Below are 15,903 nucleotides of genomic sequence, written 5' to 3' on the forward strand. Positions count from 1 at the left end.
GCATTATTTGTGTTTTTTTGTCTAATACTAAACTCCATGTTGTCTATGTTCGTTATTTTCGAACGCATCCGCAACATATTCTCTTTCGATTTCTCATGTTGTCTTTCCGCTCCTGTCTGACAAATTCTTTTCAATACAAAAATGGCTGCTGTGCAACCAAATTTATCAAAAATGATTTCGGCGCAGCTACGCAATAAAGCAAATGAGTTTTTAACTTCCAGGAAACATGCCAATAATCTTGCCGATATCCTTCAGATGTTTGAGGTAAGCTTATGACCCCCAGACTGGTATAAAATGAGATATTAAAACTGCGTCATAGGTTACGTTTTTTATTGTTGCTTATTTATTATATTTCAGGCAGAGACGGACAATTATACGCCTTTGCTGCTTACTGTAGAAGTGATATTTACTGAGCTATTGAGACGAGGTGATTTGATAGAAGGAATCGTCCCCCTCAAACCAGCAGGTAAGTGTCAAAGTGGTATACCATGTTATAGATTATTTTTGTCGTAATAATATTGATTTTGCCTGTATCTAGGCACCAATGCTGTGTATTTCCTAAGTTTCGTATGATGTTTATGAACGTACAATGCGCAGGTTGTGTGTCGTGTGGGATGTGTGCAGTTTGGTCACATTTTGCTACATGTGACGTTATTTGCTTACATAAACGTTGGTTTCGACCGCAGAGGCGCACTCTTGTGTAATTGCTCTTGTTACGAACTGCATTATGTATAAAGGCTTTATATAAATAAGTTTTTATGTAAAGTTTGAATAATGTTGGATGGCTGTGGCTGGCAGCATTGTTGAGTCCTATTGGCCAGTATCTCAAGGTCACACATGTGCTACTTGTGTACCTACCGTCTCACATGTTTCAATAAGGTTGGAACTAAATGTTTATGGTTTTGTTTACTCTGAATCTGCTTGGTTCTTCCTGTACACTGCAATAATAGCTCTATTTATATTACTAGTACATAGGCAACTACATAAACAATATTGCACTATAAATGTCAACATGGCCTTAGCTTCGGCAGCTTTGTTATAAATTTTCCTAATATAGTAATGTACTCTGTGAACTCAAGCTAAATCTTTGAGTAGCCAAATTAGTTAGCTGCTAGCTATCACATTTCAGTATAAACAATGATTAATATAAAGCAATTTATTTTAGAATATAAATAAAAAACCAAATTAAAACTATACTACTTCTAAAGCCCAATTATTTTATTAACATGTGTTTTTTCTTGACAATGCCACCGCGACACATCTCTAAAATATAAAAAAAGGTTTTGTTTCCAACAAAAATAAAAAATCATCATTTCTATAAATAGAATTCATGATTTTGCTGGAGGACAAATGAATCAGGATTGACTTTCAATTTGAGAAGGACTTTATCCTCAATACATATAACACACTATATATCATATAAAAGGTTTGCTTTGTTTCATATATTTTGAAGCTGATATCAATCTACAGACCAACACATTTGTTATACAAACTCATTTTGATTTGATTTTCCTGTTTACTTCCAATCCTTATTTAAATTCTATCAGTATGTTTTGTCTGAACACCTGCAAAAAACGACGATAAATAAAATAAAGAAATAGTGGAAAATATACGTAAATATATATGTAAATAGTCTAAAAAGTTTATGCTTGTCATCCAGATTTTTAAGGCCTTCTAAAATTGTAACCTTGTATCATGGCCCTACCATATATCGGGTGTGTCGTTCATAATCACATTAAATGAAATGCGTTAATATACTGGTTAATATATGTTGATTAACACAAAGATAAAAGAAAAATACGTAAAAATAAAAAAATGTTTTTTTCAAACAAAGTAAATGGAATAAAAATGTGCAAAAATTAAAACACCATATAAAAGTCAGTCATTACAAACAACTGAAATTCTCCCTTGAAAACTGACAGCTGTCAACTGATCAAATCATACGATACTCCTGACTTTATCTCTGCTTTACACATGATGTTGTAAATTATAAAAACGAAAAATGACTCCTGTGGTTAAACCACTGAATGGATTAGGTTATTTTTTTTACAATTCGCCATAGAATATCATAAAGTATATGCGATATGATTTAATGTGATTGTGAATGACACACCCGATATATTTTGGATTACCATCTAATAGACAGATCAACAAAACCTAAGATGCAAGTAAAGCAGCAGATATTGACATGTTAATGTGTATTAGGATGCAAGCTCATAAATTGCTGCACTACAAACAAAGTAACACAACTTGTTTACCCAACACAGTTTTAAAGCCATTATCAATGCGTCATGTCTGCTTAAAAACAATCATATCATTATAATTAAAACTTGATAAAATATTATCTCATCATGCAGTAAATAAATGCATATTTCAAGTTGGTATTTTCAGTCAGTAGAATATAAAAGGTCACACAAATCATTTAATACCAGACAACAGGATAAAATTAACATAATTGTTCAGCAAGCTTACTAATTAGAGAGAAATTATGATGATTTATTTTAAGTGTGTCTGGTCATTTGAATATCAGATCTATATAAATTGAATAGTACAGTTTTCGCTAGACTTGATGGCGGCCTGCACCTAAATTTCGAACACATTCAAATACGCTTATGTCACCATACTTCCTCATAGGTACCCCACACCCACCACCCACTGATCTATATTGTGTTTGTAAAACCCTGAAGGCTCCGAAAGTACTGATTCAATTTGAAAAAAAACGCTTTTGAATAGCTAGACTTTGCCTGTGTAACATGGGCGATTTTTGATCTGGGTATAGTAAAAAGTTCTAGTGAAACCTCTGGAAACACGACAAAAAGTTCGCAAGAACTATACCAATATGCTAATCTTATTCCATCAGACCGGAGCCCCGAGGCAGAATACACGCGATGGCTGCGCGAATGCTTCGAGGCGGCTCAGACGCGGGCGCTGGAATGCATCCGTCGCGGCCGCACCAGCTCCCGGCTCCAGGCCCTCGTCACCGCCTGCAAGCTGATGCAGGCTGAGGGGAAACATCCTCTGGAAACTTCTAATGGGTATTACTTCCCGTCGCTTCGACTCAAGGTATGATATTGAAATCTAACATTTTTTTTTGTACATGGTCTTTGTAAAACCAAAGTATGTAAAGAGCCTTACTTGCATGTCAAATTATTAGTTTACAGTCAACGTTGCTACAATATACTCACAAAGAATAAATCACGAATTTAACTGTATTGAAGCTACAGCTACTACAAGCATAGGTCATCATGATAATGATAAAATATCTTCCAAAGCTGCACATGAACACTGTTCCAAGATGTTATGTAATTTTAAAAGTAACATTTGTCTTCTTGTAGAACATATTCAGCGTTTTGCTGGACTCTGAGATATCGATGTCGGCGCCCATAGCTCGCTTTCAGGAGTTCACCGAGTACAGGGATGTGCAACAGTACGGACTCAAAGTGCTCTCCACGCTCGCTTATCGCAAGTAAGACATATTTTTTTATATAATTTGTGTGTAAGAACACTTTATTCATGCCTGTTTAAGGATATATACTAGCTTCCGAAAGTCAAGTTGTTGTTAGTGTTTGGTCTTACTAATCATCTGCCTAGCCTTATCCTTGTTATATAGTGGTATTTGTCAGTGGGTTTCTTTCTAGGTCGCCAACATCAGTATACATGCAGAACTACTTGGAACTCCTTGACAAACTGTTGGTGTGCGAGATCGCAACGGAAACAAAGACCAAAAGCAAAGAGCGTGACAATGACGAGAAGGAAGAAAAACTGCTTTGTGGCACTGAAGGTATGTATTAATCTGACATTCGACAGTACAAGTTAGCTCAGAAATGTGTATTTGAATACCTATCAATTTGAGTGAACACCAATTTCTCTATGGTCTTGAGGAATGGATTCTGCCTTTCCATTGGGCTTGTATTATGTGGTTACATAAGAAAGTCAAGTGTCGTCTTTTTTCTCTGTCCTTGCCGACTTGTAACGTTGAGAAAGTGACCCTTATTACCAATAAGTATTAAATTATTATTGCTCATATGTGTCCCTTTTTGTTTGTGCTAGATAAGGCTCCCTTCCCATACAACCCGGGCGTCTGCCGTCGCTACGCGAACCGTTGCTGGGGCTTCGCGTGCCAGTGGCCGCTGTGCTCGGACTCGCGCACCCACCGCCGCGCGCTGCTGCTGCTGGTGGAGCGCCTCATGCCGCTGCTCACCCGCCCCCACCTCGCCACTGACATGCTGTGTGACAGCCTGGATGCTGGTGAGTGTACTGCCACATAGCAGCCCAATAGCACCTGCCAGGGCTGCACCTGCAGGGTTGGGAACATTTACCGCGGGTCTGGTACACAAAGGGTTCCATAAGGAATTTGGTGAGGAATTTGGTTCCATAAGGGAGTGTCACAAGGCGAACTGGCCACTCCCGAGAATATAACAAGACATTGTGCATGTAATTTTACCACTCTTCTGAAATAAAACATCCATAAAAAGGTTATGTAAGCAATGTTCAACTCGTGCTATAGGCCACGAATATGTGAGATCTTTTAAAACCTTCTTGTTATTATATAAAAATCTACTGTCTTTTCTAGAGGTATAATATGTGGTGTGTCCTGTCCAGAGACTATAAAATGTCAGATGAGTGAGACAAGCCCCATGGTCAAAAACAACAACTATTATTATTTTATGCTGCCCATTACTGCTAGTTTATCCTCTCTTCTTAACTATGACTATGACCTTGTCCACACAGGAGGCCCCATCAGCATGCTAGCGCTGCAAGGAGTTCTAGAACTGGTTCGGCGCCACAACATCGATTACCCGGATATGTACGACCGGCTGTACGCCATGTTCGAGCCGGAGATGTTCGCCACCCGGTACAAACGCCGGCTCATGCATCTGGCCGATATCTTCCTTAGTTCCACGTGAGTTGAATAATATAATTTAGTAGTAATTTAGCTAATCTTATAAATAAATCCTCCACATTAGGGACAATTTCCGAACATTTCCAAATGACAGCTATGAAGTGATTGGCTAAAATAAGGTCTTTTAAAACTGAGGAGGGTTGGAAATATGGATGTATTAAAATAGGCATGTGTATGTTAAAAAAAAATTACTTGTCCAATATTTTTTCTTATCTAAAAAACGGACTGATTACTGAATCACTGTATTTTAATTTAACGCTGACGTGTCGACTGTCTTTGTCATCTCAAGACGGTGTTTTAGGATTTTTAGTTTTTTCGTAAAATAAATTACAAAATTTTTCATCATTGCGTTCAGTTTTCCTCAAAAAGGTGTGGGTACCTATAATTTTTTTATGTGTTTATGGCAACTGACTTATGTAATATAAATGAAAGTCCTTGATCTTGGGTTACTTGAGTTTTATTTCACAACACACATTCACACAGTTACATAGTCGACCCATACAAAGGATATGGCAAAAGACAGATGACAGATCATAGCGGAAGTTATTATATTAGTGACGTACTAATTAGTATTACTAATTAGTGATGTTACAACATCCCCCCTGTTAAGTTTAAATTAACCCTTGACAAACAATAGACTTAAGACTATGGACTGACTTGACAAAAATTGACTTTATTATACATAGTTATGATAGACAAAGGTTTTTACTTAATTATGACTTAATTTAGATTACAATTATATACTTAATCTATTTCTTCTATTAGCCTACGAGAAGGCTTTACAAATCGACCTGAACGTGTGACAATTTGACTACTTGAGGATTGAGATGAGAGTTCTTGAGGTCCAGCCTTCTGACTGTCACCATCCTCTCTCCCCTGCGACGATGACAACGACGACGACGAGTTGGATAGCATAGGAGAGTACTTATGCCTTAAGTGAATTCTATTTCTCCTATACCTAACTCCATTGACATCCTCAATGACATATGACCTATTATTTGCCAGCCTTTGCTTGACAATGGCATGTTCCCAATTATAATTTGGTTTTCTTTTAAAGTAGACATGATCATTAGGATACAACAATGACAAAGGCTTAGAATTTCTATTATAATATGTTGACTTATTGACATTATTCTTGTTTACACATTCTTTGTAATCTTTAAATTTTACAACCTTTGGTTTTAATTTTTTATATGACTTTGGAACATTATCTCTTAAATTCCTAGACATTAACAGTTGTGCTGGGGATGGTAAATTATTTTTAGGTGTATTTCTATATTGTAATAAGGCTATATAAGGATCAGACGAATTTTCTTTACATTTTTTCAACATATTTTTTACAATTTTGACTGAACTTTCTGCTTGACCATTTGACTGTGCATGATATGGGCTAGTAATAATATGTTCTATGTCCCATTCATGTAAAAAATTCTTGAATTCTAAAGATTGGAAAGGAGGTCCACCGTCAGACACTAATGACAAAGGTATACCATGACGGGCAAAAATAGACTTTAAATGTGTAATTACATTTTTGGCTGTACTATTTTTATTTAACAAAGCTATCTCTATGTATTTAGAATAATAATCTGTAACAATTAAATAAGAAAGGTTATCAATATACATTAAATCAATACCAACTTGTTGCCATGGATACTTATTAATCTCAAAATTTTGTAATGGTTCTTTTTGGTTACAAGGTTTGAATTTCGCACATATAAGACATTGTTCTACTAAATTTTTGATATCACCTGACATGTTTGGCCAATATAAAGAATCTCTAGCTAATTTAAGACATTTGTTTATACCTTGGTGACCTTCATGAATTTTATCCAACATTTCCTTATACATAGACTGTGGTACTATCAATTTTGAACCTTTGAACAACAAATCTTTTACGACATGAATTTCAGCTTGTATATTCCAATATGGTTTGACTAATTGACTGACTTTACTTTTACTTTTTGGCCAACCTTCATAATAATATTTCTTTAACAATTGCAAACTTTCATCTTTATTAGTATGTTGTGACAATTTTGTGCTGTAGTCTTTAGTGACTGCTAAATTTGAATACATTAAATTGACATGACAAGTTATTTCTGCCTCATTTTCTGGTATATAATAATCTTTTAAGGCAGCTCTAGACAAGGTATCAGATATAAACATTTGTTTACCTGGGACATGTATGACTTTCAAGTCATACTTTTGTAAAGTTAACATCATTCGCTGTAACCTAGCTGGTACATCATGTAATGGTTTATCAAATAAGTAGACTAATGGTTTATGATCTGTATGAACTGTGACTCTATGACCATATACATACTGATGAAATTTTTCACAACCAAATTGAATTGCAAGCAATTCTTTCTCAATTTGAGCATACCTAGACTGAGTTGTGGTTAATGTTTTTGAACTATAAGCAATGGGTTTATTATTTTGTAAAATGACTGCTCCCAATGCTGACTTAGACGAATCTACTGACAAGACTAATGGAATATTGGGGTTATAGTGAGCTAAAACCGGTGACTTTGTAATTTCATCTATTAAACTCTTAAGACATTTATTATGATTTTCATCCCAAGACCAGACTGCATCTTTTTTCAAAAGATTTCTTAAAATTTGAGTTTTTTCTGACAAATTGCTAATAAAGGGACCTAAATAATTGATCATACCTAATATTCTTTGCAATTCTTTGACATTTTGTGGTGTAGGCATATTGACAATTGCTTTTACTTTTTCTTGGTCAACCCTTGCACCATCTTTACTAAAGACATAACCTAAAAAACAGACTTCAGAAACTAGAAATTTACATTTGGACTTGTTAAATTTTAAATTAACTTGACGAGCTCTTTGCATTACTTTATGTAATCTCTCATTATGTATAGACTCACTTGGACCATAGACTAGAATGTCATCGATGAATATCAAGACTCCTTCTAAATCACCAAACAAATTCATCATAACTCTTTGAAATATTTCTGATGATGCATTTATGCCAAAAGGTAATCTTAAATATTTATATCTGCCAAATGGTGTTTGAAAGGTACATAAATTAGAACTATATTCATCTAATCTTAACATCCAAAAACCTGAAAATGCATCTAAATGAGAAAAACAAACAGCTCCTACTAATTGAGATCTTATCTCATCAATTGACTTTATTGGATAAATTTCCCTTATAATATTCTTATTCAAATTTCTAGGATCTAAACAAATTCGTAACTGACCTGAACTTTTGACCGTAATTACTATGCTATTCACCCATTCTGTAGGCTTAGTGACTTTTTCAATGACTTGCATGCTCTCCATGCGATCCAACTCCTCGCGCAGCTTTCCAAGCATCGCAAATGGTACTCTCCTGGGAGGATCCACGCATGGTACTGCATCAGGTTTGAGTTTCAGGTGACAGACAGGAGGTAGACAGCCAAGACCCTGAAAAACATCATTATATTGTGTTAGAATTTGTTGACAAAAATTTTGTTTAGATACTGAAAAAACTCTTTTAATTATTCCTAACCTTTCACAAGTAGGAAGACCTAGGACATTGGGACATACTAAATTTGCGACTATGAACACTATATTTTCACTGACAGTGTTATTATTTAATATTAAATTGCATTTAATATTGACTTTTCCCATAATGGGTATTGACTTGCCACAAAATCCTGTGACATTTATGTGACATTTGACAAGTGACATTTGACTTTGTTGACGTTTTAAAGAATCAAAAGTTTGTTTTGACATTATGTTAAGATCAGCTCCTGAATCAATGATACAATTAAATTGTGAATGACCTACTTTAACATTTATGTTCCAAGACTGTTTACTATTGTTAATGTTATGTTTATGTTTTGACTCGACTGTATTGACCTGACTAAATGATGATGTGACTTGTTGACTGTGATATGGTGATGTGACTGTTGTGATTGTGTGAGGTGATTCCTCAGACATGTGTCTGTACTCATCATTAAGATACCCACTTTGACTATCACAACTTTTATTTGAATTATGACAATATGACTTGAGAATTGATTTCTCTGACTGGTGACTGCTTTCATCACCGAGGTACTTTTCAGACCTCTCAGACATGACATTATCACCCTTATCATCTTTGAAATATGACTTGAGAATTAATTTCTCAGACTGGTGACTGCTTTCATCACCGAGGTACTTTTCAGACCTCTCAGACATGACATTATCACCATTATCATCATTGAAATATGACTTGAGAATTAATTTCTCAGACTGACAATATGAGTCTCGGTGAGATCTCTCAGGAATGACACCAATGTCATCACCGGAATCATTCCCTGACTGTGACTGACTATGTATGTGTGTAAATTGTGGTGGTGGAGACAAGTGGTACAGAGAAGAATGTGTGCTTGCTGACTTGACATGTTTATAGTGACTGTTATATGACTTTAAATGAAAATTAGACTTATGACTTTGACTGGAGCTATTACTATTAAAAATTCCAAAAAAATAATCTTTATTTTTTTTATGACTATTACTTTAATTAAACGACTCTAAATGACTGATATTTTTATTTTTGAAGCAATATTTAGCAAAATGACCAAATGATTTACATGACCTGCATTTGACTCCTTGCGCTGGGCACTTGTAGCGGTGAGATTGCCCACAGCGGCTACACGTCCTCGAGCGCCTTTCAGGGTTGGGAGACTTCCCTGCGCCAGAACCCTGCTGACCGACTGGTGAAGCTCGCTGTCGACGATCCCCTCGACTACGGCTCCTCCGACGTAGATGCATGACATTTTCTGACTTTTCAACGTTGGAACTACTGACAATTTTTTCAGCATCCTGCTGTGCGACGATCAGTGTTGTTGCCAGTTCTCGCATCTTCTGATATGTCAGATCAGGTTCCTGGAGTAGTCTCTGACGTACATGCGCTAAATCCATATGCAGATTTGCAATGAAAATATCCCTGATGAGCGATTCCCTGAGTGTTCCAAATTCACAATCTTGGCTTTTGTTCTCCAGATCTGCTAGGAATCCTTCGATCGACTCGGATTTCTGTTGCTTTCTGGTGAAGAACATGTGACGGCACATGGTTATGTTCCTTCTGGGCTCAAAAAAATTTTGAAATTTGGACTTGACTTCGGCAAGCGTGGTCTTCTCAATGGTGAGGTTGAAAGTATTGAATATATTTAAGCCCTTTTCACCTATGAGATGTAACAAGATAGCTATCTTACGCTTTTCGGGTGCCTTATCCAAACCCGTGGCCAACAGATACAGCTCCAACTGCTGCCACCAGCGTTTCCACGCCTCCGCATTATTATTTGTGGAATCTGACGAAATTTGCAGTGATTTTATTTTGCTGTTAAGGCCTTGGACGCCATTATGGTCGCCCACGCCGCATGGCTCGGAACTCGACTGGTCCATTTTCGCGACCGACTGTCTTCCAGACTTCGACTTTTTTGACTTGAGTTCTTCTTGACTTCTGACACCATGTAATATAAATGAAAGTCCTTGATCTTGGGTTACTTGAGTTTTATTTCACAACACACATTCACACAGTTACATAGTCGACCCATACAAAGGATATGGCAAAAGACAGATGACAGATCATAGCGGAAGTTATTATATTAGTGACGTACTAATTAGTATTACTAATTAGTGATGTTACAACAACTTATATGATTCATTTTCGCAGTCACTTACCGGAGGGCCTGGTGGCTGCGTTCGCGAAGCGGCTGTCGCGGCTGTCGCTGGTGGCGGCGCCCGAGGACGCGGTGGGGCTGCTGCAGCTGGTGGCCAACCTGCTGCTGCGCCATCCCGCGCTCAAGCGCATGATCTGTCTCGAGGACACGCCCGCTATCAGTAAGTACAAACATCAACATGAAAAAAACATCATCATCATCTTCCGAGCCATTTCCCAACTATGTTGGGGTAGGTTTCCAGTCTAACCGGATGTAGCTGAGCTGTTTTACAAGGAGCGACTGCCCTATCTGACCTTAACCCAGTAAACCCAATACCCCTTGGTAAGACTGGTTGTCAGACTGCCGAAAATGATCACTGACAGCCGGCTTAACGTGCTATCCGAAACACAGTCAGTGGTGTCGTGAAGATGCATTGGTGCTTGTCTGACCTGGAATCGAACCCACACCCTTATACTTGAGAGTTTGGTTCTTTACCCACTAGGCCACCACGACCCTGTATTTGGATATTGCGATTTACAGTAATCTTTATGATATTTTTTGCTTGTCCTCAGTGTCAAACGACCCATACGTGATGGAAGAGACATGTGCGAGTGGGTCTCGAGCGCTGGGCTCGTCGCTGTGGGAGGTGGTAGCGCTGCAGCGCCACGCAGCGCCCGCGCTGTCCGCTGCCGCCGCCACCGTGCTCGCTGCAGCCGCTGCGAGGGCACAGCCACATGCGCTGGCACCGCCTGATGCTGCACAGGTATGTACTTGTCACTGTAGGAGTGAAGCATTAATGTTGCCGACCGCGATGGCGCAATTGTCACCATACCGGACTGCTGAACCTGAGGTCCCAGGATCGATTCCCGGTTCCGTCGACATTTGTGTGATGAGTATGCTTTTTGGCCTGAGTGTTATAATATGTATGTATATGTAGCTATATTTGGTTTATCCGTTGTGTTAGCACCCATAACACAAGTTAACAACTTACCATGCGGCTAACCGACCGTGTGTGAAAAGATGTCCCGACATTATAGTAATAGAAAATATCCTAAGTGACAAAAGATACACATACTTATAGAAATAGAAATCCCCATCTAACTACGACCACACGAAATAACAAAAAATAATATTTAATTTCCTCTCCACAGTCGTTCGACGCGGAACTAAAGAAGAGGTTCAAGACGATAGAGATGAACTTCGTGCGGCCACAAGGCATGAGCACGCCGTCTGGCGAGCGAGTGATGCAGTACTGGGAGCTGATGGCCTGAACTCCGCAGTAAGCTCCGCTGCTCTCTCGCATTTACACCCTACGCGCGGCAGGACGCCGACGGACCGGCCAACCCGGTCGGTCCTACCGTCGGTCGGACCAACTCCTGCCGCCTGTAGGGTCAGGCCCGGTTGCTTGCAAAGTTTTGTTGATATCAGAGTTGTATCAGTAGATTATCGTTAGATAGTAATTATTATTGTGTCTGGTTATTTGAAGTATTTTACGAGTATTGCTTTACAACTCTGTTTTAGACTTAGCTTTTGAGATATTTATATTCCCCCAACTAACTTTGATTATGTTAGGACGACACGTTGCAACACTTCAGTAGTTGATCAAACGATTCGCCTAAACAGCTGCTGATTTTTGAAATTGTAGATATTTTGGTCTTCCCGCAACCGCAGTCAAAATTGCATGATCGACACTGGTATTGATCATTCAATTTCGATACAAACACACAGGTATCACTGCATTTTACAGCAGAGTGTACACCTATAGAACGTAGCTGTAATGAATATTAGGCCTAGCTGTGTAGCCATTTTGTTCCGCTTCACCCTTATTTAAAAATATTAATTAAAAAACAAGTTAACTGTTGAGGATAATGACTACATTGTAAGAATTAGCTCTTTATACAATTTAATTTATGATATACAAGGATCCTATTTGGTAGCGTTTTAAAAGTATTGCCAGTGAAAGCGATTCCACTTCCTAAACTAAAGATAACACAAGATATTGATATAATGATAAAGTCGATAGTTGTAAGGTTTTTAATAAATTTTGCACTCTAATGTTAACGTTGTAACGTAGGAGAATTTGTTGTACTTTCGTTATAATTTTATTTTTTTACGAACGACTTGAACGTCTGTGATTGTTGGGCCTGGCGTCGGTAGTCAGCTAAAATGAACTTTATTTATTTATAATAGTTTGTAAACGTATTTAGTCAAATATAATGTTATTTCAATATCCAGCTGGATATTTAGGAGTTTTAACTTTAGTGTAAAGAATTCTAATTTAAAAATTAAGTAAATTATGTCTGATATAGTTTATGTTTAAGTAATAAACTAACTTATTATGTATAGTGTTTGCTGTAAGCTAACTACCGACATCTGGGTGCGTGAGTTATGCGCCGGTATAAAGCGTCCTCCAGACTACTTGCAAAGAATGCCGAGGTTGGGCGGATACAGAGAGTGTGGAAAGTTCTTTAGCTTTGCTTCGCTATACTCCATACATCATTGGGTCCGATCTACTTTTTCAAGTACCGAGTGACTTCGCGAGTAGTGTGAAAGATTGATGCCGTCGTATGACAAACGCATAGTTCGTTATAGAATAGTAAGTGAATGACGCGTGTCAGGGTGGACTAACGAAAATATATAGATTAGTATTTATTTCTAAATAGTCATGACAAAATAGTACTATGTGAGGATCGAAATTGATGTATGTATGTGTATGCTTTAGGCAAGTGAACATCCTCTGAAATTCGATTATTATCGATTGATATATCAAAATTATAAATTATCGATATTTATTCGAGTCGGGTTCCTCTAAAACTTTATCTACATAACCGTTAGAAACAACTCAAACAAACACGGTAATACAGGGAAGTTTTGCTACTAAATTCCAAGTAGCAACACGTTGACACGCCTAATTCACTAGGTCAAGCCGACATCGATATGTCTGAAGCACGGAGTAAGCTAATATGAGCGGAGATGCCATAATGAAGGTAGGTCAGGCTCCCCCTTATAGGTCCAAATATGTACCGTGGGCATGACCAAAAACGTTCATTTATGAGTGAACTATCGAGGCGTTCCGGTTCTTTGAGACGTCTGTCAACGATTTTTGGTATACCAAAAATTTTTCGGGTCCAAAGAAGGCGTGTAAGGGCGAAGACAGTAACGTTCCTCGTCCCCCGCATTTTGGTGCGCTACTTTCTTAAGAGATTTACCATTATGGCACCTCTGCTAGTCATTTTGTTCTCCATGGTTTGTAGGTACACAGTCGCGTCTTCCCAGCACTAACATTACCTTAGTTTTCATTCCAAGGCGAATATTTTCTTCCTAGTGTTGATTAAGGTTTCATGTTGAATAGGAATCTATTTTGTTGTAATGTTATTTTTTAATTGGACAGCTCTGATCGTGGGTGTGGTGAAATTTAAAATGGAAATTATTTTATTAGGAGTGTTTAATGATTTGTGAATGAGCTGTTGAAGCCGTCGAAATGGGTTTGGACCAAGTTTGTATAACAAAGTACTCGAATAAAATCGAAAGATTAGTTATTGATTCACCACAAACTCGTGACGGAGCTTATTTATATTGTCTGATATCATGTTATTGCGATCAACTGTATCAGGTATAGTGACAAGCAACCGCCATATTTATTTAACTTTATTGTTATAATTAGTTATTTGACAAGCCTCGCAGACTTGGGCGCGGTTGGCTTTCCGTTATTATATAAAAGATGGGTCAGAATATACACAATATATCGATAGATGATTGAAAATATAATGTCGATATGGGTCGTAACTTTTATCAATATCGATATAGTTGTATCCATCCCTACACTATAATGCCCTCTACTTACCATTATTGTCAATTAAATTGACATAAAATGACCATTTTTTCTGCCTACCGAACTCTAAATAATATTGGCCAGTGATTATAATAAATAAGTATACACTTAGTGCAATATTGTTCGGAGCATTTTGTACGTTTTTACAATATTCTAGTCTGGTGTTTAAAAATAAGTCAAAAGTTGGTATATGAAAAACAGCGATGATTTTATGTGATTGTTTTCTTATTATTTTCGTAATTTACGAAGAAACTTTTTTGTTTTTGATCATGTCAAGTTACTTCCGTAAGTCGATACTTCCATAGACAAAGTTCAAAACTTTTTACCTCAGTATGTAACATGTTCCCATCTTCACAGCACATCAGAAATATTAAGTAAAAAAACATTTATACCACTTTTATACTGAATATTGCGTGTCTAATTAATAATTATGTTTATTGTTCTAATTTAAGAATTCACACCATTATTGTAAGGGTGAGTTGCACCATTTAACTATAACGATAACCGAATATAATAACCAACGCGTGTACTAGCCGCCCATTGTCAAATCGGCAACTTCACAACTGCCTCTTGTCAAATCGGCAATTTGACAGCAGTCTATTGTCAAATCGATAATTTGACAACTGAAAATGGTTCGGTTATCGTAATAGGTAAGGGGTACAACTCACCGTAAGTGTTATATCCAGTACACAATAGCTTTGGAAGTCTTCCAATGGCCAGCATGAGTTACTGTGTACATGGAACCCTCCCTACTTTATAAGCGTAGAGACTAACCCCACCAGTAAATGTCTTAAGATTTAGAATCTCGCGATTATAGCCCTTACTCGTACGAACATAAGGATCAGCCGCCGCGCCCGCCGCATATATTGTGATTATGTTGAAACAAAAATGTTAGTTCTAAGCTAGGGTAAGGCATTATTTTAATGTCATTCATTTAATGTTCTATGATTATATTCATGATGATAAATAAAGTATTATTAAAAAATATTTTCTTTTACTTAAACAAAGGATGCCCAAAAAAACCCGGAGTCGATTCAAATAATTTATGTAGAGCAAATTGCAATTCGTTTTGCATGAAACTATAACATAACTGTTGTTATAACCGAACACTTGTAAAATCTGAAACTATTTTCCGATTTTACGCATGTAAAGTTACACGTTTTACATGTATGATAGGAAATAAAACAAGTAATAACTAAAATATTTCATTTATATTATATCCAACAGCCAACATTCTACACAGGTGCCTCAACTATCCAATAAAATCAATATTTGGCACAACGCAACTCAACAATAAGGCACTTCGAATCACTAACTTATTGTCGCGCGGAGCTAATTACGTATAAAATATAAATAATATTTCTATAGTTAATACATATTATAATGTTGATATTAACGAACACATTTCTATGTAACATATCAGAAAACATTAAAAAATAAGGGCACGTTTCCACTTCTTCACGACGACAATTTATAGTGTCATCTTTACGAAAAACTTAAACATCTGACACAAA

The 15,903-nt window shown here is 37.1% G+C and overlaps 1 protein-coding gene across 1 annotated transcript; it reads left to right on the top strand.

Annotated features, from left to right (window-relative positions):
* The first annotated feature begins 100 nt into the window (after nt 1-100).
* LOC124642989 (nucleolar complex protein 4 homolog B) lies at nt 101-15,105 on the top strand. Its single transcript, XM_047181821.1, has 10 exons — nt 101-264; nt 358-466; nt 2,861-3,063; nt 3,336-3,466; nt 3,639-3,781; nt 4,051-4,248; nt 4,732-4,903; nt 10,572-10,738; nt 11,130-11,320; nt 11,709-15,105. The coding sequence occupies exons 1-10, from the start codon at nt 142-144 to the stop codon at nt 11,826-11,828; spliced, it is 1,557 nt and encodes a 518-aa protein (XP_047037777.1). The 5' UTR covers nt 101-141; the 3' UTR covers nt 11,829-15,105.
* Nucleotides 15,106-15,903: the final 798 nt, after the last annotated feature.

The sequence above is a fragment of the Helicoverpa zea genome, chromosome 2, assembly GCF_022581195.2.
Source record: "Helicoverpa zea isolate HzStark_Cry1AcR chromosome 2, ilHelZeax1.1, whole genome shotgun sequence".
Taxonomy (NCBI): domain Eukaryota; kingdom Metazoa; phylum Arthropoda; class Insecta; order Lepidoptera; family Noctuidae; genus Helicoverpa; species Helicoverpa zea.